This window comes from Sycon ciliatum, chromosome 5, assembly GCF_964019385.1.
Source record: "Sycon ciliatum chromosome 5, ocSycCili1.1, whole genome shotgun sequence".
Classification (NCBI taxonomy): Eukaryota; Metazoa; Porifera; class Calcarea; order Leucosolenida; family Sycettidae; genus Sycon; species Sycon ciliatum.
This window is the reverse complement of record NC_088647.1, coordinates 27,288,049-27,309,962: the sequence shown is the minus strand read 5'-3', so window position 1 is coordinate 27,309,962 and position 21,914 is coordinate 27,288,049. Positions and strand designations below refer to the sequence as shown.

The 21,914-nt window shown below is 48.1% G+C and overlaps 1 protein-coding gene across 5 annotated transcripts in view; it reads right to left on the bottom strand.

Moving 5' to 3' along the window:
• Positions 1 to 346: 346 nt before the first annotated feature.
• LOC135818213 (GRB10-interacting GYF protein 2-like) overlaps positions 347 to 21,914 on the bottom strand; it is a 30,707-nt gene continuing 9,139 nt past the window's right edge. Inside the window, exons 8-27 of one of the 5 annotated variants that reach the window (XM_065331570.1) lie at positions 21,769 to 21,882; positions 17,228 to 17,511; positions 17,066 to 17,098; positions 16,451 to 16,718; positions 16,142 to 16,243; positions 15,438 to 15,505; positions 14,171 to 14,212; positions 13,873 to 13,948; positions 12,905 to 13,002; positions 11,784 to 11,999; positions 11,331 to 11,425; positions 9,797 to 10,166; positions 8,264 to 8,355; positions 7,807 to 7,906; positions 6,840 to 7,246; positions 5,784 to 5,811; positions 5,023 to 5,128; positions 4,006 to 4,052; positions 3,473 to 3,580; positions 347 to 1,057 (exon numbers count right to left, since the gene is read on the bottom strand). In XM_065331570.1, coding sequence (XP_065187642.1) covers positions 770 to 1,057; positions 3,473 to 3,580; positions 4,006 to 4,052; positions 5,023 to 5,128; positions 5,784 to 5,811; positions 6,840 to 7,246; positions 7,807 to 7,906; positions 8,264 to 8,355; positions 9,797 to 10,166; positions 11,331 to 11,425; positions 11,784 to 11,999; positions 12,905 to 13,002; positions 13,873 to 13,948; positions 14,171 to 14,212; positions 15,438 to 15,505; positions 16,142 to 16,243; positions 16,451 to 16,718; positions 17,066 to 17,098; positions 17,228 to 17,511; positions 21,769 to 21,882 — 2,942 coding nt within the window. In that variant the 3' untranslated portion in view covers positions 347 to 769. Of the gene's footprint in view, positions 1,058 to 3,472; positions 3,581 to 4,005; positions 4,053 to 5,022; positions 5,129 to 5,783; positions 5,812 to 6,839; positions 7,247 to 7,806; positions 7,907 to 8,263; positions 8,356 to 9,796; positions 10,167 to 11,330; positions 11,426 to 11,783; positions 12,000 to 12,856; positions 13,003 to 13,872; positions 13,949 to 14,170; positions 14,213 to 15,437; positions 15,506 to 16,141; positions 16,244 to 16,450; positions 16,719 to 17,065; positions 17,099 to 17,227; positions 17,512 to 21,768; positions 21,883 to 21,914 lie in introns of all 5 variants that reach the window. The other 4 variants (XM_065331571.1, XM_065331567.1, XM_065331568.1 and 1 more) reach the window with 4 other exon arrangements.

Here is a 21,914-nt window from a genome sequence, read left to right as displayed (position 1 = left end):
AATGTCATCATGCCTACTGGGACCACATGAACTAAAGTGTGCAGCTCAGCATTGCTATCACAGCTATACTCCTGGATTCATCGTTTTAGTAGATATTAGTCGTACGAGCAGGACCCAAGCTGGCCCGCTGCACAACAGCTGCAGGCCAATTGAATGCACACCACGTACCGTCGCATATCTGCTGCACTAACAACAACCATGATGATTGTAATCAAGCTAGGAGATTTTTCTGTGACAGAGAAAGTCAGGAGTTGCATACTCTGGTTTCATGCACTCTTGCCCCAAAGCGCGAGCCACACGGCTTCAACACGCCACGTCAATAAGATCATCCCCGAAAGACCAACAGTAAAAAATGCCCAATTTGGCACAATGATCAGAGATGTACTTTGTGTAGCAACAAATAAACTTTGTCACAAGACACAAGTAATGATTTATGTGCAAACTGACGGAGTACATGCCAGGTCTAATGGACGGCATGCGGTGCACATAGAGCGAGACCACTGAAGAAAAACAGTAGTCACAACGACATAGAGGTACGCAAATTTCTACATACTGAATGTCTCTTGTCTGCATGACCGGCAGACGGAACGCAATTCAAATGCTCGCCGCCGGACGGGCGAGCACCAGCACAGCACAAGAAGGTCCACACTAAAAATGATAGCCGTGGACGGACCCCCATGCACTTATCTACCACGCGCGACACTGGTTGATAATAATTAACAGCACACAATTAGGATATGCCGGCAGGGCAAACGCAGTAAGTACCATATCACGCATCCGGGTTCTGGATCTCGCCGCGATTTGGTTGATCGGCGCAATTCACGCCGAACGAAAGGATCGACGCAGGGTCGATCTTCTGCATCTTCTTCTTGCGACGGCGATTAGCACTCGTACCGCCACCTGATGCGCCTCCAGTGGCTTGCTGGTGAGTAGACACACTTGTTGCCAATTGTGAGCTAGATGCCGAAGTGGAAGACTGCTGTTGCTGTTGCTGCTTAGCAGATGAGCCCGCTCCGCCACGACCATGAGACACAACCTTGAAGTCCTCAGTCTGATTCTGCCAAGAGGACAAGAGAAAGAAAGAGAGGACAACAATCCATGAACACAATCCTGCATGCAATAGCAAGCCTGGGGCTACCCGTGCACAAACACACACACACACACACCTCGACCTTGCCCATTGCGTAGCGATGATAGCGCATTGTTATTTCTCCAGTCCACGACAGAATGACTGATGGCCTTTCAGGTCGCCGCTTCGACGGAACATGCGGCCGCAGGCGCAACCGTAGCCAGCAGCAGAGGGTGCCTTGGGCGGTCGACGGGCAATGGTACGCCACTCCGGGCGGTTCTGGGCTGCATCGTACCATCCGCATGCTGGTACCGGTGGCTCAACCGACGCAAAGTCATCCATAATGACGTCCCTACATCTCTTGCGTGGACCATGCGGCGGGCGCGGGGCGGGCAGTTCACCGAAGAGCACACACTTTGGCAACCGGTGATCCTTCATCCGTGCCACGTGTCCAAGCCAGCGCAAACGCCGTTCCCGTATGATGTGACCAATGTCCTCAGGCACTCCAAGGGTCTTTGCAAGGGCTGAGGACGTTGCGTGGGTCTCCCATTGCTGCCGTCGCGACACTGACGAGGGGTGAATTCCCCGAAGCACTGTGTATTGGGCAGGGAGTGGTGCTTTCTTGCAGGTTTGCCGAGTGGACGGTTCGATGGACTTCTCGGGTGCTCTGGATGGCAGTCGTGAGTCAGTCAAGTGAGAATTAAAGTCGGCAGGAAAACCGCGAGCTCCCATGTAGGGAGCAACGCACTCTTCCCAGACTTTTTTTGCTGAATTACTGGTGTTTAATGCGCGCGCCTTATACACCGGAGACTAAGGCCCTCTTCAGACTAGGTACAAAAAAGCCTTTAAGTCGCATTTACATAGAAGTTTCCAAGACAACTACAAGAATCTGGCGGGAAGCCTAAAAAGCTGCTCAATCCTTTCGGGCAGGGTGGGCAACTTTCCTGTATTTATCGTACTTTCACAAGGCAGTCAGACAAATGTACAAACTTTGTACGACTGCCGGCTGCTTTCACACATCCCAGGCCCCTCGCGCAATTGTGTAGGGTCAAAGGTTGCTTGTATGTTGCATGTAAAATGTGTAGTCTGAATGCATGGAAATATGTTGCCTTTTAGGTTTTATGTGATTTTGTACTGGATGTTCTATGTACGTAGTCTGATGAGGGTAGAGGGGACGGTTCGATACCGGAATGGTTTGACAGCCAAATTTGTATAGACCCAAACCAATCATCAGCGTGGATTGCTCACTCGATATATGTTTGTGGAAGGAAACTGGCATGCTGAAGTTTGCTCTGAGGCCAGAGTCAATCGAACTGAGCCACTGCTTTGCGTTGGCCCATTGCATCCAAGTTGCGCAATTTTTCGCTTCAAATCAGAGGTGGCTCCAAACCGGAAAGGTTTTAGAGTGCACGTCAAATTCACTCCGAGTTCTGAAATTAGGTAATTGCTATCGCTCCACGACGGCCAGTACAGAGGAACAATAAGCCTAGTGTGAGCTTCCATTAGTTTTCATTGGTATAAGGTGCTTTATTGACGAGAGGCGAGCCGCGGTTTACCTGCGACAAGAAGTTGATTCTTCGAAAGATGTAAAACTCAAGTCGCAGTGAGAAGCAACACGTCAAAAATCCACCTGCTTGGTGTGGCGCTTCTGGTCATCGCAGAGCCATGAAAATTGTGCTCGGAGTAAAACACATCGTAGTCTAAAGCGGGATTCACAGAAGCTTTTTTGCGATGCGACACGCGATGCGACAGACGCGAAACCGGGAAAACCCCAAATCGCAGCCATGTCGCACCCCACGCAACTGCCGCAACTGGGCCATCGCAGGCCATCGCAGAAGTTGAGCTTGGCTCAACTTTTGCGATGCGATGCTATGCGACAAGCGATTTGGTGTACGATTTTGACCTTTTCTACAGCAAAGTTGTACAAAGGTGCAAGAGTTGCCTATAAATTTTTAGAAGTTGTGTCAAACCGCGCGAATATCCTGGTGACGTACCCAAATCAGCAAAACTTTGTCGCATCGCTGACTTCTTCTGTGAATGGTATTTCGCGAGTTCGCATCGCACGCATCCATCGCAGATCGCGTCGCATCGCGTGTCGCATCGCACAAAAGCTTCTGTGAATCCCGCTTAACTGTGACATATGTTTTCTAATCAAAATACCGAGAGAAAGTGAATATTGAGTCTGCTCCGGTTTGCCTATTTCCTATTTGAAACCGTCCCCTCTACTCAAAAATAAGTTAAATAGCCATGCCTAGTGAATACCCAGAAAGCACAACACTGTAAATTAAAGCACCGAGGCAAGCACTACGGCGAAAAATGACAGAACACCACGCGCAGCAATGCATAGTAAACAACACCAAACACCTACAGAAATAGCCCCCACATCATGCCACCCGCTCTCACCTTGCTGCTTTTAGACGTGTTGCCACCGCGTCTCTTCTCGATAAAGTCGCGCGCAAAGTTGTTGGCCGCAGTGTTATCGCCTAGGTAGCCACGCACATAGTCGTGCAACTGAAAAGCAAGCAAGCAAAAATCAAACCAAGATAAAAAAAAATGAGAAGTGCTGACACAGCGTGACATCAAGGAACAATAGAGCATAGATCAGCTAAAACTGGCTGGGCAGCAATGAAACCAAAAGTTGTCCAGAACGGAGAATGTCGGCACCAACGTAGCTGCAAACCTCACCAGAGGAAGAGGAGAGCAGGGAATTCAGTGCTATGATAATCTAGCGGCCATTGAAATTTTACAAAAAAGCACAACCACTGGGAAAAGATTGTGCCTTCCCCTTGATGACCGCCAAGTCACACTTCAACGCATACGCTAAATGGTGACAGACACAACAGGCAGACTCTACTGGGAAGTACACGTATAGCATCGTGTCAACAGAATGCAACGACTGCATGACACACACACACAAGCGCGCGCATGGTACTCACCTCATAAGGTGACTCGACTAGCTTCAAGAACTGCACGAAGGTCTCCACTGTAGCACAGAGAGCGAAAGGCAAGAAATCATACACCATCAGATGACACAATGACAGTACGTGTACTGATGGTTAGGAATACGCTGTGACCCAACAACACACAATGCGGCAGTTGTTGAGTGCATACGCAGCAAAAGACAAGGTAGTAAGTGGCAAGTCTCAACACCACACGTCACACAAAGATGATTGTGGGAGGCTCACACGAGCAGAACTGCACTTCCTATCATGAAGAGTGCGTAGCAAACGTGATAACGTCCCTAAATGCTGACGATTTTTCAAAATGACAGTTCAGAACTTCTGCTGAATATCCTCGCATCCCCTCTCCCCTAGTGAAAACACATGCATGTTGTCAATTGTGATCCTTTTCCAGAGTACATTGATTTGTTTCACTACCGTGATTCTTTCAACTCACTTTTGAAGCGAACGCCACTTGAACCCCTGGCTCCCGAAAACAATCCATTTTAAAAGGCATTAGTGAGGTTCTGCCACACGGTAAAACGTACCAAAGTACGTATGGAAACCTCGCGGTTGTACGGGATCAAGTTTCACACGGATTTTCATACTGTTCTCTGCGTGTATCGCGCATCACACCGACTGGTCTCCGTGTCAAAATTGAGCGCACAGAGTACATGTGGCGGGGAGTTCGAGCATGCTACGCACAGCAGAACCGGCGCAACGTACGAAAAATCCGTGTTAAACTTCACTGCAGTTGACACGGAGTTTGGGACGCAATTCCGTGTAGCAGAAACTCACTATTTTCCTTCACGGACGCCGCCTGGCAACCAATTAATTGAAAGTTTTAAAAGAAAAGCAACGCATGCATCACACTAGTACACCACAGCCACAAGTGAACGGCACAAACGCTGTGAATGCACTTTCGCTTTGCATTGCTCGAACACTGGAGGGTACAGATAGCCGGTCACAAGCCCGCCGCTGTCCAATCATTCCACATTGACAAAGAAGACATACCATCCAGATCGACGTCGGGAAACGTCTTCAAGGCATTGTGACACCACTGTGAGAATTCATCCGCGGGAGCAGCAGTCTGCTGGAAGTGCTTGTACACGGACGAGTCCTGAACGGCACAAACAAAAGAGGAGACAACAAAATACTGTGAGTTGCATCTGACTAATCCCAGATACATGTACAGGCAAAATCCACACACACAAACACCCACCCACACACCCACACCCACGCACAAATTCACACCCACACACACAAATTCACACACACACACACACACACACACGCGCGCGAGCGGCCAATAGTTGAATGCAACTTGTATACGCAAGCTATTTAGCATTTATGGCTGAACCAGTGGTGCTAATCACGGGTTCCAGTAGAATTCGAATTCAACGCATAAACACCTTTCAGCAGTATTATAAGGACATTGCGGACTTTTCCTATGCACCACAGGCTGACAGTCTCACAGTACAAACCCCTGAGAGAAACGGACTCGGCAGCACTTTTGACATGGGTAGGTGAAACCATTTCAGTAAAAAATGTCTACAACAACTGCACACACACACACATACACACACACACACACACACACACACACACACACACACACACACACACCGTCACCACAACTATTTGTCTATTACACTGCACATGCATTGATCACTTGAAATGAGCCAACTCCACAGCTTGTCTACGGAGGGTGTAGGTGACAAAAAACCCGCACTAGAACGTGAATAACTAAATCAATAAGTCCACTAAGCACTCACATCAGCCTTGCTAGTTTTGCTGGATGATCTGCACACAGAGAGGACAGTAAGCAGATGCTGATCAATTCTAGAACTCCCTAAGCAAACTGGCAGAAAGCAATTCCCATCAAATGTCCACTAGGACAATAGTAATACCATGCAGGCCTATACTTCAATCAAACTTCAAGAATGAAGCATTTACAGCAGAGTGATAGCTGAGTTAATGTGCACGTGGAGAAATCAGAGGATAGCCCAAACCAGCACACTGTGAATTGCCACAACACCAACAAATCATACACACACTCTCCCCCCCCCCCCCTCTCTCTTTCTCTCTCTCTCTCTCACACACACACACACACACACACACACACACACACACACACACACACACACACGCACATGCACGCTCACACAATAGCATTGAAATGCCCTACACGATGCAGCAATACAAACTGGGCATCATGACAGACTAACAGAGTACTGTGTGTTTTCTACAGGCAAACTATACAAACATCCTCATGTGTCTGGCTCAAAGTAATTGAGCAACAGTCACAAACAAAAATGAAGGAATGTCGGCACCAACGTAGCTGCAAACCTCACCAGAGGAAGAGGAGAGCAGGGAATTCAGTGCTATGATAATCTAGCGGCCATTGAAATTTTACAAAAAAGCACAACCACTGGGAAAAGATTGTGCCTTCCCCTTGATGACCGCCAAGTCACACTTCAACGCATACGCTAAGTTGTGGCAGACACAACAGGCAGACTCTACTTGGAAGTACACGTATAGCATCAGGTCAACAGAAAGCAACGACTGCATGGCACACACACACACACACACACACACACACACACACACACACACACACACACACACACACACACACACACACCAAACACACACCAAACACACACCAAACACACACCAAACACACACACACACACCACACACACACGCACACACACACACACACACACCACACACACACACACACACACACGCACACACACACACCACACACACACACACACACACACACACACACACACACACACACACACAGAAGCAAAACAACTTACTTGCTCTTAGACGCAGAGGACTGACTAGCAGCGGGTGCTGCTGTCACTGGCGCCGAAGAGGGCACGTCTCGAGCACAATCATCAAAGAACGAGCCCCCACCGGTAGAGGATGAAGACGGCTGCGGGTGTGAACTGACGGCAGAGGCAGCAGACGCACGCTGTGTTTGCGATGCACTGGACTTTGCAGCACTGGACGGCGTCGGACCCCAGCCAGAGTTCTGTGGTGCTGCTGCCGGAGCACGAGTCGCGGGCGCCGCTTTCACGGCTGCCGATGGCGTCGGACCCCACGTGCCGCCGCCTGCATTGCTGGCTGGCTTTGCCGCCGCCACAACGTTGGCTGCTGTACCGGAGCCTGCTGTGCTTGCCCATGCAGCACCGCCGGACCGACTAGGCGTGCTTGCCGCCAGCTGCAGAGATACGCAACGAGACGGTGTGCGTGAGAAAGGAGTAGACAAGACGGCCATGAATGACGGGCGGAGAAGCAGATCGTATACATACAGAAGCGCTCTGTCCCTTTGCTCAACCATTTTAAAGCGTTTTCTGGTCCATACAATACTGTATAAAGCAGGGGCGGGGGGGGGGGGGGGGGGGCAGGACAGAAATAGCTGATATTCAAAGGTATATTCACTGGTTGAGGGAATGGAAAAGGGGTACTGTAAAACATGTTATTTTCGGTGTAACTTAATTTCGGTAGAGAAACCAGGCACCTAAATTTAAATTACACCTAAAAGGCATTTGCGTATGCACTGTATGTGCAAGGAACACTGGTCACCTAATTCTACAGTACACCTGAAACCTGGCAGGTCTCTGGCACAGAAATTTTAATGCACCTAAAATTACATGTTTTACAGTATCCTAGAGTTTGTAGGTTAGTCACATATGCAGCGATAACAGATGTAACTAGAGACAAGAGAGGGCAAGTGCAGCCTGACCAAATAATTCAACAGATTCATTGCAAATAGCTTACCACAGACGCAGCCGACTTTGGCTTCTGCTGGTGCTGCTTCTGACGGGATTGTTCGGCCTGGATGGCACGGAGGTTGGCCGCTGGCGCCACTGCACTGGACCTGAAGGAACAAAATAAACACGAGTGATGAACGAAAACAATTGAACAACATCAGCATCTACTCGGAAAGCTCTGCCATCGATGTGAATCTCCACTATCACATACACACCAAGTTTCCCATATAGCGGAGAAAAACTATCCAAAGTGCCTTATGACTTGACCTCCTGCTACCTTTGCAACCAGTACTACACGCTCCGGATAGACAGGAGCACCATAAGCATGCAGACACACAGACACACACACACACACACACACACACACACACACACACACACACACACACACAGCCGGGTGAAAGCAAGCTTTCGGCCAACACCTCCCAGCTAGGCAAGTACAAGTAGTACAATAGACTACGTACTGTGATGCAGTGGCCCATCCTTTAGATGCTTGCTCCTGCTGTTGCTGCTGCTGCAGTTGCTGTTGGCTTTGTTGCTGCTGTTGGCGCTGTGCCTAGGCAAGGCCAAGAAGACGAAAACATCACTTAGTACGCTGCCCGGCAAAAGGTACCTTTATTCTTTTCTGCATGATCACATACCCGAGAGGCTGAGGTTCGATGCGCACTGCACTTGCAATCAATATCATGTTAAGTACAGCATGAGCACGCAGTGGTCTGTGAAATCTAGCACATCTGACCAAGAGCTCCTCTCTGAGGACTAGACTGTGTGGTGAGTGCCATGTATAGGAAATGACCCTCGTAGCTCAATTTCATTGTGCACCACTGTAGTGGTAGACACACTGGGCTTAGCAGGTGACTATGGAAATGCCTACAAATCGGCCGGAATTTGGTGCATAGAAACCCAATTTACAATACAGGTGGAATCCTGATAATTCGAATATGGCTTACCGTATTTCCCCGATTTCCCGAAGTCGCACTCGATTATAAGTCGCACCCCCATGTTCAGGTTTGAGCAATATTGTTGCGATATATTCATTTCAGTAGTAAGTCATGCTCGATTGTAAGTCGCACCCCCTTTTTTACCCTGAATTTTAGTGTAAAAAGGTGCGACTTATAATCGGGGAAATACGGTAATTAGAACATACTGCTTAATTAGAAGTTTCTTCTGGGACCGATTTCTATCAATGCGATTTCCACATAACAATTTCTGATACTTAGAACCTCGAACTTGGTATGTCCGGTTAATTAGAAGTCGCACGGAATCCACTTACCCGGTACATAGAAAATATGTGGGATTTGTGCTGATAATTCGAAGTTGGCAAAACATTCACTATATTTTCATCAAATTAGTTTGGTTTGCATGCGCAGGCAGTTCAGTGTCCACTAAATTTGTGTCTAAGATGCGTAGTGCAACTCTACGTGTCAATGCGAGCATTTCGACATACATAATGTGTTGTTGGCACATGTTTGGATAATTAGAATGTCCGGATAATTCGAAGTTTTCCCTGGCATTTTGTGGTTCGAATTATCAGGATTCCACCTGTGACAGGAAATGAGAATCAACAAAAAAAATTTTAAAAAAGAGAAAAAGAAAATTTGGATGTGAGCAACTAAGGTATCTGGCATAGTCTACATTCAAAGGCACACAATGCATAGGCCCGCCAGAGGATAAGAGTGCTACAATCACTGTAGCGAGGTAAATGTGCCAGTATTGCTATTGCCATTGGCGAGCAATCCGGCGACTCTGTGACCTCGCAAGAAAAACTTTTTTTATTTTTTTTGTAGAAGGCTAGACTCGAACCCACAACCTCCCGTTTCTCAAACACAGAAACTACCGCACAACTACAGAAGAACTGATGAAAGACAAGAGGCAATTTCACTCATTGAACAATCTGAATGTTAGCACCCAGCCACAGCTTGCATTTCGAAACTGAACAGTTGATGCTGCGCCATGGCCCCCAACCCAATTATGAAGTCAACGAGGACAACACTTACTTGTTTCAGCTTCTCTTGCTCAGCTTGTTGTTGCTGGATGGCTGCAAGCGACAGGTTTGAAGAAGGAGAAGGTGCTGGTACTGGCTGTGCTCCCCAGCCGCCAGCGGCACTGGTTGGAGAAAGCTTTGGTGCAGTGGTCGCTGCAGGTGCAATCTGACGTTGTGCGGGTGATGGCGAGCGTCCACTGGGCCTGGTCGGTGTAGGACTGCTTGGGATCGGCACTGCAGCTGCAGCAGGAACCTGGCCCCAAGGTGATTCGGGCGATGCCGCCTTGGGCTGCTGTGGGCGCTGCTGATGCTGTAGACGTTGCAGGGCTTGTTGCTGCTGCTGTTTCTTGGAAGCCTTGGACTGTTGTTCTTCCTGCTGCTGCCTGCAATGGCGCAGGATAAAAGAAGAAACAGAAAACAGAAACGGCTAAATAAAGAGAACAGAGCAAGGAGACCGATTCGAATGTGCATGTAAAGATTTTGAGAGCCGACTGACCGTTGCAGATGGTTCTTCACGTATTCTTTGTCATGACTTAGAGCTTCTTGCGGATCAGAGCTACGAAATTAGAACAAGTTCCTAGCTTGCGTAGCTGATTGCAGCTGCTTTGTTTCACCTTTGAGAACTGGGGAGACCAGTCATGGCTAACCTGTACTTAGCAGCAGGAGACATCCGTCTAGCAAACTATTGTCCCATCATAATAAATCAGCTTCAAACGACCCACGTGCCCTTTGCTAGGTTACGACCAATCAGCTGCCTCGGAGAGCGGGCTTTGATATTCCATCAAAGCCCGCTGTCAGATGCAACCTGTACGAGAAAACCATCAAAGCCCGCTGCCATTGGCAACTGTACGACAAAACCATCAAAGCCCTGATCATGCCCAATCTTTTCAAGGTGATCTGGCTATAAGAACAAGAAACCGATAGGGGTGGTGGTCGGGGATGCGGTGGCTCTTAACTTGTAGAGTTGGAAATCTAGCTCCAGCACTGCAGAACTCTCAGCAGTATGCAGCGTGAGCAAGGTGTGTATGGTGGAAGTGAAAATACTTCCAAGACTCTTCAGCCACGTCTGGCTCTTGTCACGTAGTCCTGAGAAAATTCTCACGAAACAGGTTTTTCGTCCACTGACATGCCTTTTCCTTTGCTGTAATCTCTGTGTGAAACTTACGAGCGACATGCACTTCTTTAGACTTCAGGCTGCTCTGAAATCCCAAACGAAAGGCCGACATTGTCCACACTCAAGATCACCCAAAGAATAAAGCGATTGAATTCACAATCAAAAAAATTGTTGGGGATCGTCTGAAGCATATTCAAGCGAGGTACAGTCGGGCTTGATGACTGATCAAAGCCCTCGGGCTGGTCCCTTGGGCTTTGATCAGCCATCAAGCCCTCTGCACCTCGCTTGATTATCTACAGATTACTACTAGAAAAGTGCAGCGGACAGACACGCTCAGGTTTGATCGTATCCAGAAATTCGGTGTCTTGTCAGGAACGTGTGACGTCATCCAAACAAAAAGCACTATCAAGTGGTGCTCAGTACGGAAACTTACTTGACAAGTCTCTCTTCGTGAGCCTTTCGCAGCTTCTCTTGCTCTTTGCGCTTGCGCTCCTCCTCTTCCCTCTTCTTCGCAGCCTTCTCTTCCTCCTGCACCCGCAACAAACCAGCAGGATCTTCCTTCAGCAACCAAGATATCTCAAATGGAGCCTGATTAAAGAGGGACGGCTCCTGCAGCCTCGGCCATGACCAAACGTGTTGCTGGGTGGCTGATTCTACTGTCATGGACATGGAAAACCGGTCGGAGGTCAATTGGTCCCAGGGCGCTGGCCATGCAGCCGTGAGTACGCATACGATGATGCACTGCATGCAACGCTCTGGGCGCATTGATGGTGCCGACCGGATTTTCATGCCCACGACAGTAGTCGACGAAGAAAGTCCACGTGTAGCGAACACTGTGAGATAATGCAGTCCAGTGGTATTATGCTCAGTGAAGTAGAATACATACCAGGCGTTGCTGTTCCAGTCGTTGCTTCTCCTCCAGCTGCCGTTTCTTCTCCAACAGCTGCTGCTGCTCCATCAGTTTTCTCTTCTCTTCCTGTTCCTTCTGCTGACGCTCTGCCTCCTCCTCTTCTTGCTTCTTCTTTTCTAGAGCTTCTCGCACTTGCTGCTCGTGAAGCAGGCGTTGTTCTTCCTCCTGCTTCTGCTGAAGAGCCTTCGCATCCTGAGAACAAAGGAATCCAAGAAGAGGGATGAAAGACAAGAAAGAGGCGTTGGTTTTCTCAGACGTGCTCTCTTATGGGCCATTCACGCTACACCCAAAACGTGGCGTACGTGACGTTTTCGTCTGGATAGCCATGACAACATTTGAACGTGGCGGGAAAATCGTACCCCTGATACGAAAATGTAGACGACATATCCACACCCCTGTACCGAGTTTCGTTCTGTCCTTCTCAGCAGTGTGAGTCCAAAAGAAGCTGTACACACAGCGGTACGAGCAGCGTGTATGTGCCTGTGGGAATGCAGCTGCATGAAAACGACGTCTGCAAGTACGTCGTAATCCGAAACGTGATGCATATTCTAACGTAGTATGAATAGGCTATTACCAATGGCAGTCTGCACAGTCTCTGCCGGTAAAGGCCGATTTATACTTCATTTCGCGTACGGGAAACGTGTCGCGAAAAAGTTGATCCGAGCTCGACTATTTCGCGTACGGGAAAGTCATCGCGATGGCTTTCCCGTACGCGACATGAAGTATGAATCGGCCTTAAATGGTGACACAAGACAAAAAACATCACACATGGAACCGTAATCATGCACATCAGCAATGTGCTTGTCGTAGAAACAGACCTCGATCATGCTCTTATCATGCGGGTCACAATACGTTGAACAGGTGATATGCCCAGCAAACACACAACTAAATCTACTTGAAGCACAATCGGATTTCAAATCCACTGGAAGTGCACGATAGGGCTCGCAAGTACATAATGTGACCTGGACGAGTGGATTTATTCTGCTATATTTTGAAATACAAACTGGAAGAAACCGCACAAGCACCACACAGTAACGTTCGCCCTTTACCTGCTGCTGTTGCATCTGACTGTACTGCTGATTTCCAGCCATACTTACACCGGCATTGCCATCATCCCAGCCACTCATCTGTTGCTGTTGCTGTTGCTGGGGATCTTTGGGTTTGCTACCGACTGGCCAAGTGCCACCTTGTACTGCTTTTCAAACAGAGTACAAATAAAGAAGACACATGAAGTGAGTGAGAAAAAGAGAGAAAGTTACATTTATAAAGACAGGTAAGTCTTAACAAATGAGGACTGGGGTTCTCAACAACAGGGTTTTTATGCCTGAAAGCAGGTGCAGGATTCAACAAGCAGGTTGTCAGTCTAGATTTTATGCGCAGATGGAGATAAATGCGAAGAATTTTTGTAATGAGATGAAAGCAGAAATAATAAGAAAAGATTAAATGAAAGCCTGCCCACAACCCCGCCCAGCATGGCGAACTGGGAATGGTGGATTAAGAACCCGGCTTCAACGCTCGAGCAAGTGCTCTCCAATTAAGGTGCAGCAAATGATAGGAACTCATAGGGGATACGATAGAAAAGAAAAAAAGAAAATACGAGAATACAGTTCAATGCACCTCAATAAACGAAGCCCCATATACAGTACCTCAGAAAAGTGGATCTTCTGACCAGTGGTTTTGTTGACTTTGCAGCCAGATGATGGAGAGAGAGAGAGAGAGAGAGAGAGAGAGAGAGAGAGAGAGAGAGAGAGAGAGAGAGAGAGAGAGAGAGAGAGAGAGAGAGAGAGAGAGAGAGAGACGAGAGAAAGAGAGAGAGAGAGAGAGAGAAAACGAGAGAGAGAGAGAGAGAGAGAGAGAGAGAGAGAGAGAGAGAGAGAGAGAGAGAGAGAGAGAGAGAGAGAGAGAGAGAGAGAGAGAGAGAGAGAGAGAGAGAGAGAGAGAGAGAGCTGGCCGATCAGAATCACTACAGTGATAGAGGGAAACCCTTCAGAGCTCCGTCACAAGCACTACGACTACAGGTCACCGTCATGGCATAAAGCAGAGAGGTCAAGGCGTTAAGGCTTACATGGAGACGAGGAACCAGCCAGCATAGTCCACACAGATTCTGATGAAGCAGCTGCGCCAGATGCTGCCGGGATTGCCTGTTACACATGGCAATAAAAGCAGCAGAGCACACGTTCAAGCGATCGAGATACTGAGCAAACGCGCCACTGACATGAAAACCCCAAAGCTCAAAGCTCTTCTCACAGAAAGGGACCGGTCTGGAACGACCACCAGCAAGAACTGAACCTATGGAAATGACAACAAGAACAGTGCGCTAAGCGCGAGTGTAGCATTTCACTCAGCACACAGAGTACACATACCTGAGGAGCTGACGGATGCTGTGAAGACCAGTTTGAGGAGGTCTACAGGTACATGTAGGCACACCAGCCAAAATACCATATCAGACACTGGCCAAGGCTAGCCAAAACACACTTAGATGCATGGGGAACTAATACATATTAACACAAGATATGACGAAGCCAGTTGTAAATCCGATGACGCCTTTCGTGCCGTTACTTCCCAAATCGGTACACGGTAAAACTAAAAATGTGATGAAGAACTACAACAAGGATTTATACATATTTCCGTAGGTGGTGTGTACTGGCTGGAGAATGATGGTGCAAGTAGTTGCGCCAAACATCAGAGCGGCAGAAATATCACAAGGAGGTGGGAAGTCAAAAGTCTCTCAAAATAGCACCAGCTGGCTCACAAACTCCTCTCGTGCACATAGTTCAGGCAACAATCAGACAATGGTAAGAGTTTCTAGCACGCAAAGTGCAGTGAAATGTCTGTGCATAGTGCACTGAGGCAAGCAGGACACACGAAATTTCATCGCGCTTCATGATTCACGACGCATGGGCACATGCCAAAGGTTACCTATAGTATGTGCTAGAGGCTGTCTTCATTGCCAGATGATCACCTGAGCTATGTGGACAAGGGGAGCTGGTGGGCAAGCTGGTGCTATTTCGATTTCCCACTTTTTCGTGATAGTTATAGAGCTATCATGTTAAGCGTAACTTGCACCTTCATTATCCAGCCAGTGTTCTTTTCATCACCACTTCACCACCTACAAAGATGTGTAAATCAACGTTGTTGTGCTTCATCACATTGCTATTACATGCCTGTACTAATTTGAAGTAATTTGAAGCAGCGGTACGATTTACAACTGGCTACACCGTGACCGGTGGAAATACGACGGAGTATAAACCGGAAACCCAGAAACCAGTGGGCATGCAACACTACCGTGAGGTTTGCAGCTACTCCACGAAAGTGCTTTTGAGTCAACTCGCAAACATTCCCAGGTGCTTGCAAACCATGCACTAAAACTAGCGTAGGATACCCCGGTTAACAGTAGACACAACCGGGCAACAAGCCCCGAGTCACGGGAAATCAGTCTCACAAGGACAAAGCAAGGAAACGAAAACAGAGTCAAGAAAAATCGCCAGTGTACATGTCATGAGCAGTCACCAAGAGTGTATGTGAGCATGCACCAGCATGAACCGAAGTCCCATATCGATGGCTGCATTGTACAGTATGGCGCGCAGCACCAGGGTACTCTGAATTCGTGTTCATACGCCCCCGACTTACCACTTGCAAAGGCATCATTTGTGGGCCGGGCATGAACGGCACACGGCCCCATTGCTTCAGCATGTCACCTGCACACAGTAATACAAAACAAGAGAAGCAATTGTTCACTACTGGAGATAGCACCACTTTCCGCATTGAAGTGTTCTGGCTTCGGAACAAACTGAACAAGCTTTCTGCTGATGCAGAAGAGTGCTGCCTGGACCTATCATGTCATTTCACTTTTGACATTGAAAATTGTCCGACATACTAACGACTCGTAACACCATTGGATATAGTGAAACGAGATAGCGGTACGCGATTGTAATGTTGCGGTTTGGAACCGCCAAATGGCAGGTCGGTATACCCTGCCACCTGGAGCTGAAACCGCCATGGCCAGTACAGTGGTCCCTCTATAATCTGGCACCATTTGTGCTAAGGAAATTCTGCTGGATTAGGGAGGGTGCTGGATTAACAAATCTGATTTTCTGCTGCAGTGTCATGAGTCGACGAGGACCTTTTGGTTACTAGTTTAAAGAGGGTGCTGGTTTATAAAGTGCCGGATTAAAGAGGGACGACTGTAATACCACCCATTCTGTTTCGCACAGCAGCACGGGGAAAATGGCCAGACAGTGTGCGTAACAACAATGGTACGGTCCCCCATACAGAAACTAAAGAAGCTACACAGCCAAGTCATTCCCGAGGACAGCATGTACTTGATTACTCACCAAGAGGCGTGAATATCTGGTCGCAGGTCCGCCGCACAAGCAGATTCATCGTGAAGTAGCCCGCACTGAACCAATCCTGCATGTCCGTACTGGAGAACGGTCCTACACACGGATGACACAGAGCCAGCAATATGCTACATGTTTATGCAACCGAAGCATGAGACAGAATCCACATACGCCACCACACAGCACGAATGTGAGACGACAAGAGCAGCAGGAGTATACAGAGCACAAAGGAACGACATGATGTCATAACCCCCCAGAAGAAGACAAGGGGACCAGCCGATCAAGAACACAAACAACACTGACCCTGGACAAGTCCTTGTGGATCACGGTAGAGCCACTCGATTTCCGACAGCTGTGGTGGAACGGCGGCTGCCGGCGCTCCCATGTTGGACTGCTGGGGTGGCTGCTGCTGCTGCTGATGTTGCTGTGGGTGTTGCTGCTGCTGCGATGGTGGCTGGGCATGTTGCATTCCTGCGCCGGTGTCCCAAGAGGACTGCCGGACAGCCTCGGGTGGACCGCTGAAATAGCTGGGGTTCTTGCCGGCACCAAAGCCGCTCGAGTCGTCCTCATCCTGAGAGACCAATTGCATGTACATATGCATGGCAAGAGACACTCTGATGTGGTTACACCAGCAAAGATACGGTTGAACACATAAAGAGCCGAGCAACCCAGAGCCTGAAAGAAGCGAATTTGCCAGTGCAGCACTGCTGTCAATGAACCCTACACACGCCTTGCTTCATCCTAACACAACAGGTTGTTCAGCAGTGTCCAATGGCAAAACCGGACACAACAAGCTCAGGGTTACTAGCTGCGACCCCCCTCAACCGTAGCACACAAGAGGGGAATATGCGAAATTGATTAGTAATTAGCCAGGTACATCAAGAGCCACCATACAGAAGCCTACTACCGCAGACTCACCACGACAAACGGCGCCACCATATTTTCTGCCCTCTATAACATACACGGAGCACAGAGGAAACGTGTGGTACTCAATCACCATGCAAAGATAAACGCTAGCTGCAAACAACATCAGTTCTATCTAACAATGGCCCAGAGCTAAAGAACTACATCATGACTAACCTGTTGGAATTGCTGCGAGAACTCGCTTTCCCGGTCGCCAGAGTCTGGCTGCTGGGGCTGCTGCATGCCCAGCGCAGAATACAGGCTCTGTGGCCGAGCATCGTGTTGCTGCTGTTGTTGTTGTACATGCTGCTGCTGCTGGTGGTGCTGCTGCTGCTGTGGCATTAGCGCTTGCTGTTGCTGAGAGGGGTCGCGTGCACCGCCGAGACCCATGTTGCCCAAGGCGGACAGAATATCGCCACCCGCCGCACTAGAGCCATGTCCCATTAGAGATGAAAGTCCTCCTGAACAAAGACGCAAAGATACATCACACTAGGGCTCAAACGGTTAGTCCGATTAACCGGTAGAATTAACGGCTAACCGATAAAGATAACGGTTACGCAGCAACTTTTCAAGTCAATTTTTCAAGTATCAGGTCGTTGCAACGTATGCACTTTCTGGGCTGTCGCACGCGTACGCAATTTCTGGGCTGTCAACTCGGTCATATCTGGTCTCTTGGTGTGAGAGTATGTGTGAATGAGCATGCAAGAGAATGTGTGCGTTGTACTGAATAGGATACATTTTTCTGAATGAGTATAGTCAAATATACGGTTAAAAAAGAGTCCGCAGGATTGCCGTGGCTTATAGGTCATAACCATTAAACCGACCGTTAGCCTAGCATTTAACCCTTTACCGTTTTAGGTATTTGTACAGCAAAAACCGACCGTCATTGTTCATGCCGTAACTTTTTTATTTTTCACTTTTATTATGTACAAAATGGGGTGATTCTGAAAGTAAAAACCCTCAGGAATGCGATGCAACAACTTTCAAGTCCAGAAAACGAACACAGATTTCACTATTTAGCACTAATATTTATTTGGATTTATTGCCGATCGGGCAAACTGTTGCAATATGCAATAAATCAGATCCTTGCACTGGAGTGGCTCCCTCAGGTAAGTGGATACCAGGTTCATTCTCTGGGTGGAATGCAGGAGTGTTACCAGTCACAGCTTAGTCAGCATTGTCCCAAGTATTGCAAATATCGACTAGTGCAGGTTGCACCGCTGGCTGTCCATAGTACCTGTGCACCACGACCTCTACCGTGACGACGGCCTATTCCACGGCCGAATCCTCTCTCTCTGCCACGTCCCCTTCCACCATTAGTGGCACTCATCTCAGCGACACTGCCGTCAGCTGTGACATCCATGTCACTCTCACTGGCGCTGCTTTCACTCGCCATGTCATCGTCGCGGTCGTCGTCAGAATAAATATTTTCAACAGGATTGTCTGGCTCCACAAACTCATCTTCGCTGGATGAGGCAGCGACAGAGTCGTCAGGAAGGGTCTCCAGAAGCGAAAGAGCTTGCTCCGCGTCCATGGCTTGCACAGCAGGGCAGACAGTCGTGAGGCCAGCTCAAGCAAAAGTCGAAATAATCTTCAGGCAATACCAAAAGTCGCAGGGTACGCACTTTTCCCAAAGCGCAGTTTTCAAGTCGCGATTTTCGCGATTTTTTATATTGCATCACACAAAAAAATTGTCGGCACCCTCTGCGCGTACATCTTGGCTACCAGTAGGGAAAATCCCAGCTCTCTGCGGTGAACCAGTCCAGCGGTGTGCGCATAGAAGTCATCGACCGCGAGCGGTCGAAATTTGTACATACAAACGGTAAAGGGTTAACCGTCAGGGGTAAAACCGTGACCGTTTGAGCCCTACATCACACCAATTCAAAACAAAAGACTTTCGGCCGTCCTCTCCTCGGCCACTACAACATGGTGCAAAAGTGACTTGTCCACCACAAACCCTATAAACAGTTAACACATGTGTTCATGTGTTGACCCCACACTCACGTACAGGTAGGTGTACAGGTACAACCTCGCGAACAACGACCCCGGGTATAACAACAACTCATGAATAAAAAACCCGGGTATAACAACAACTCATGAATAAAAAACCCGGGTATAACAACAACTCGTGAATACTGTAAATCAACAAATTTTCGCTGGCGATTTAATTTCGCTGATTTCGCCAGTCGATGTCAATCGGCCAAAATTAATCGCCGGCCAAAATTTGTCACCAGAACCAAAATGTCAGTTTGGGTCACTCTTATAATCACAGGATTATTTCGATTTTGCCGCAGTCTGACCAGGCCCTTAGCAGACCGCTCCAAAAACGAAATAATCCTGTGATTATAATCCGAATCTCCATAGTAACTTGCCGCCAGGGCGGCAAAATCGAGAGTTCACGCTCCAAAAAAAAAGCAAGAACGGACCATGCTGAGTTTGACGCTGATACGCCATTGACGCTGATATTCACTGATTTTTTCATCTCGATATCGAGGAGCTAATTGGCCACGGACAACAACAAAACTCATAAGGATGGTTGCAAGGATTGCACTGAAGGTGTTGGAGATCCCCAAGGTGAAGGATTTTGACGTCGTTCGTGGAGATTACCACTTGACGCTCGAAATGAAGTTTGAATTTTCATTCTCCCCACATGTGTAGTGTGATCGCGATTCAAATTCTTGACGCTTTTCTTTTTTCGTCAGGCACCAGAAATTTGCCGCAGTCTGACCAGGCCCTTATGCCACCGGACTCTCTGTAACAAATGCGTACAGTAGACGGGTCTACAAACTACGCGGACCTTTGTACTACTATACTACTATGTTTTTCTATTTTGACAGCATGTTACAAGGCGACTACTAGTAGTACATGCGCACACGAAACATTGATCGCTTTTTGGACTCTTACACGCCCATGCGCAAAGTTTAGTGGCGGCGAAAAGTGTTTTCTGGAGATCGGCGAAAGTTTTTCACCGGCGAAAATTTGTTGATTTACAGTACAACAAAAACTCGTGAATAACGCCCCCAGATATAACAACCCCGTGTATAACAACAACTCGCGAATAACGACACATTCTTACATGACACGTGATCGTTGCCGGGGCCATGGCCAATAGGCGATATTCAGGCCGCGGGCATAATCAGGCCATCAGGACCGTTTGACGTCATTTCGGGAGTTTCAGGACCGTTCGATGTCATTTCGGAAGTTTCAGGACCGTTTGACGTCATTTCGGGAATAATTTTTCGACCTTTCACCTTCCCTAATATGTTGCTTCGCGCTGTAAGAAATCAAAACAAGCCCGCTCTGTCTTTCATGATGGCTGAATCTTGCCCTTGGCTGCTGGCAAGATTCAGCCATCATGACCTCCTGGGCGTGCTTGATTACATACATCTTCAGACCTTGTGACCATTTGACTGCATACGTTCAACCTCGCGAATAACTATAACTCACAAATAAAGACACGTAGGGGCCATCCGTAAATACCGATTTCTATTACCCTTTCAGGGCTTATGACGAGTTATCTCGCTCTGTAAAGTGTGCCTAAACGGCGGATGACGAGATATCTCGCTCTGTAAAGTGTATCTGAACGGCGGATGACGAGATATCTCGCTCCACGGTCCACGCAATAGTATGAAGTGCATATATCACTGTACAAACTGTCGTAACTCATGTCAACGAAGACCGATTTTCACAAACGATATACCGTTGGAAAGGTATAGAGCTCAGCTTTCCAGTGATATAAAGTTTTTTGCGATAAGACTAGATTTGAGTGAGCGATGACGAATAGAATTGCAACAAAATCAAAAATACGCTTTCCGGCCATCAGTTCAAACTTTTTGCTCGCGACTCGCTTTTTTTAGGGGATTTCCCTTTGCTACAGCGCATGCGTGTTGGGCATCAAACAAAGCGCTTGAATCTCAGCTTTGCAGCGCAGTTTGAATCGTGAAGCTTGGTTTAGTTTGAAAGAGATGGCAGACGAAAATGTATTATGAAGTTGTTTAGCGATTCTGAGACATGTAACGGCTTCTTCTAGAGCACATAGCAGTGATGCTGGCATGCCTTTGGAGCTGAGAATTGCCAGAGAGCCTTCGCTTGGCTCTGGGCTTTCCAACAAGCCATAGATCGTGGAAGTCCACGCATAAATGCAAGCATGGCAAGAGATTTTGCTCGGCGATGCGCATACAGGGTCTGAAATGAAAGCAAGCGCGCTGAAAGCTTAGCCGGCAGGGGGAAACTAGGCCATCAGTGAAAGGGTTAACACCCCTCCCTGAAAAACACATACAAACGGTACATAGAATCGATACATTTTTCTTTTTTTCTGGACGTGCCCACACATACAAACTGTGCGTTGATATTTTTCAAGAAACAAACAGGCGCTCAACCCCCTCCCCCTAAACGACTAGTTTTCGTTTCTAAATAAATATCTATATTTACGGATGGCCCCTTACCTCATGCACGATCGATGGTCGTTATTAGCAAGGCTGACTGTAAGCAGCATGTTCGAATAAAGATATATTCGAACCACTGTCGTGGGACATGGAAATCTGGTCAGACATCAAGCGGCCCAGGGCGCTGGCCATGCAGCCATGAGTACGAATGCGATCGACATGTGCACTGCACGCAACGTTCTGTACGCACTGAGGGCGCCGGCCCAGCGTCATTCGACCGGATTTCCATGTCCACGACAGCACCAGGATTTCGCCTGTGTCCCTATTACGTACCCATGCCGCCAGCAGCAGGTGAGTTGGACATAGCAAAGTCGTGCTGCGTGCGCGGTGCAGATGTGCTCAACATGCTGCTGCTCGTCTGGCCTGTACTGCTGATTATTGCTGGATCTACAAACAGAGAGACGTACATACAGACACAT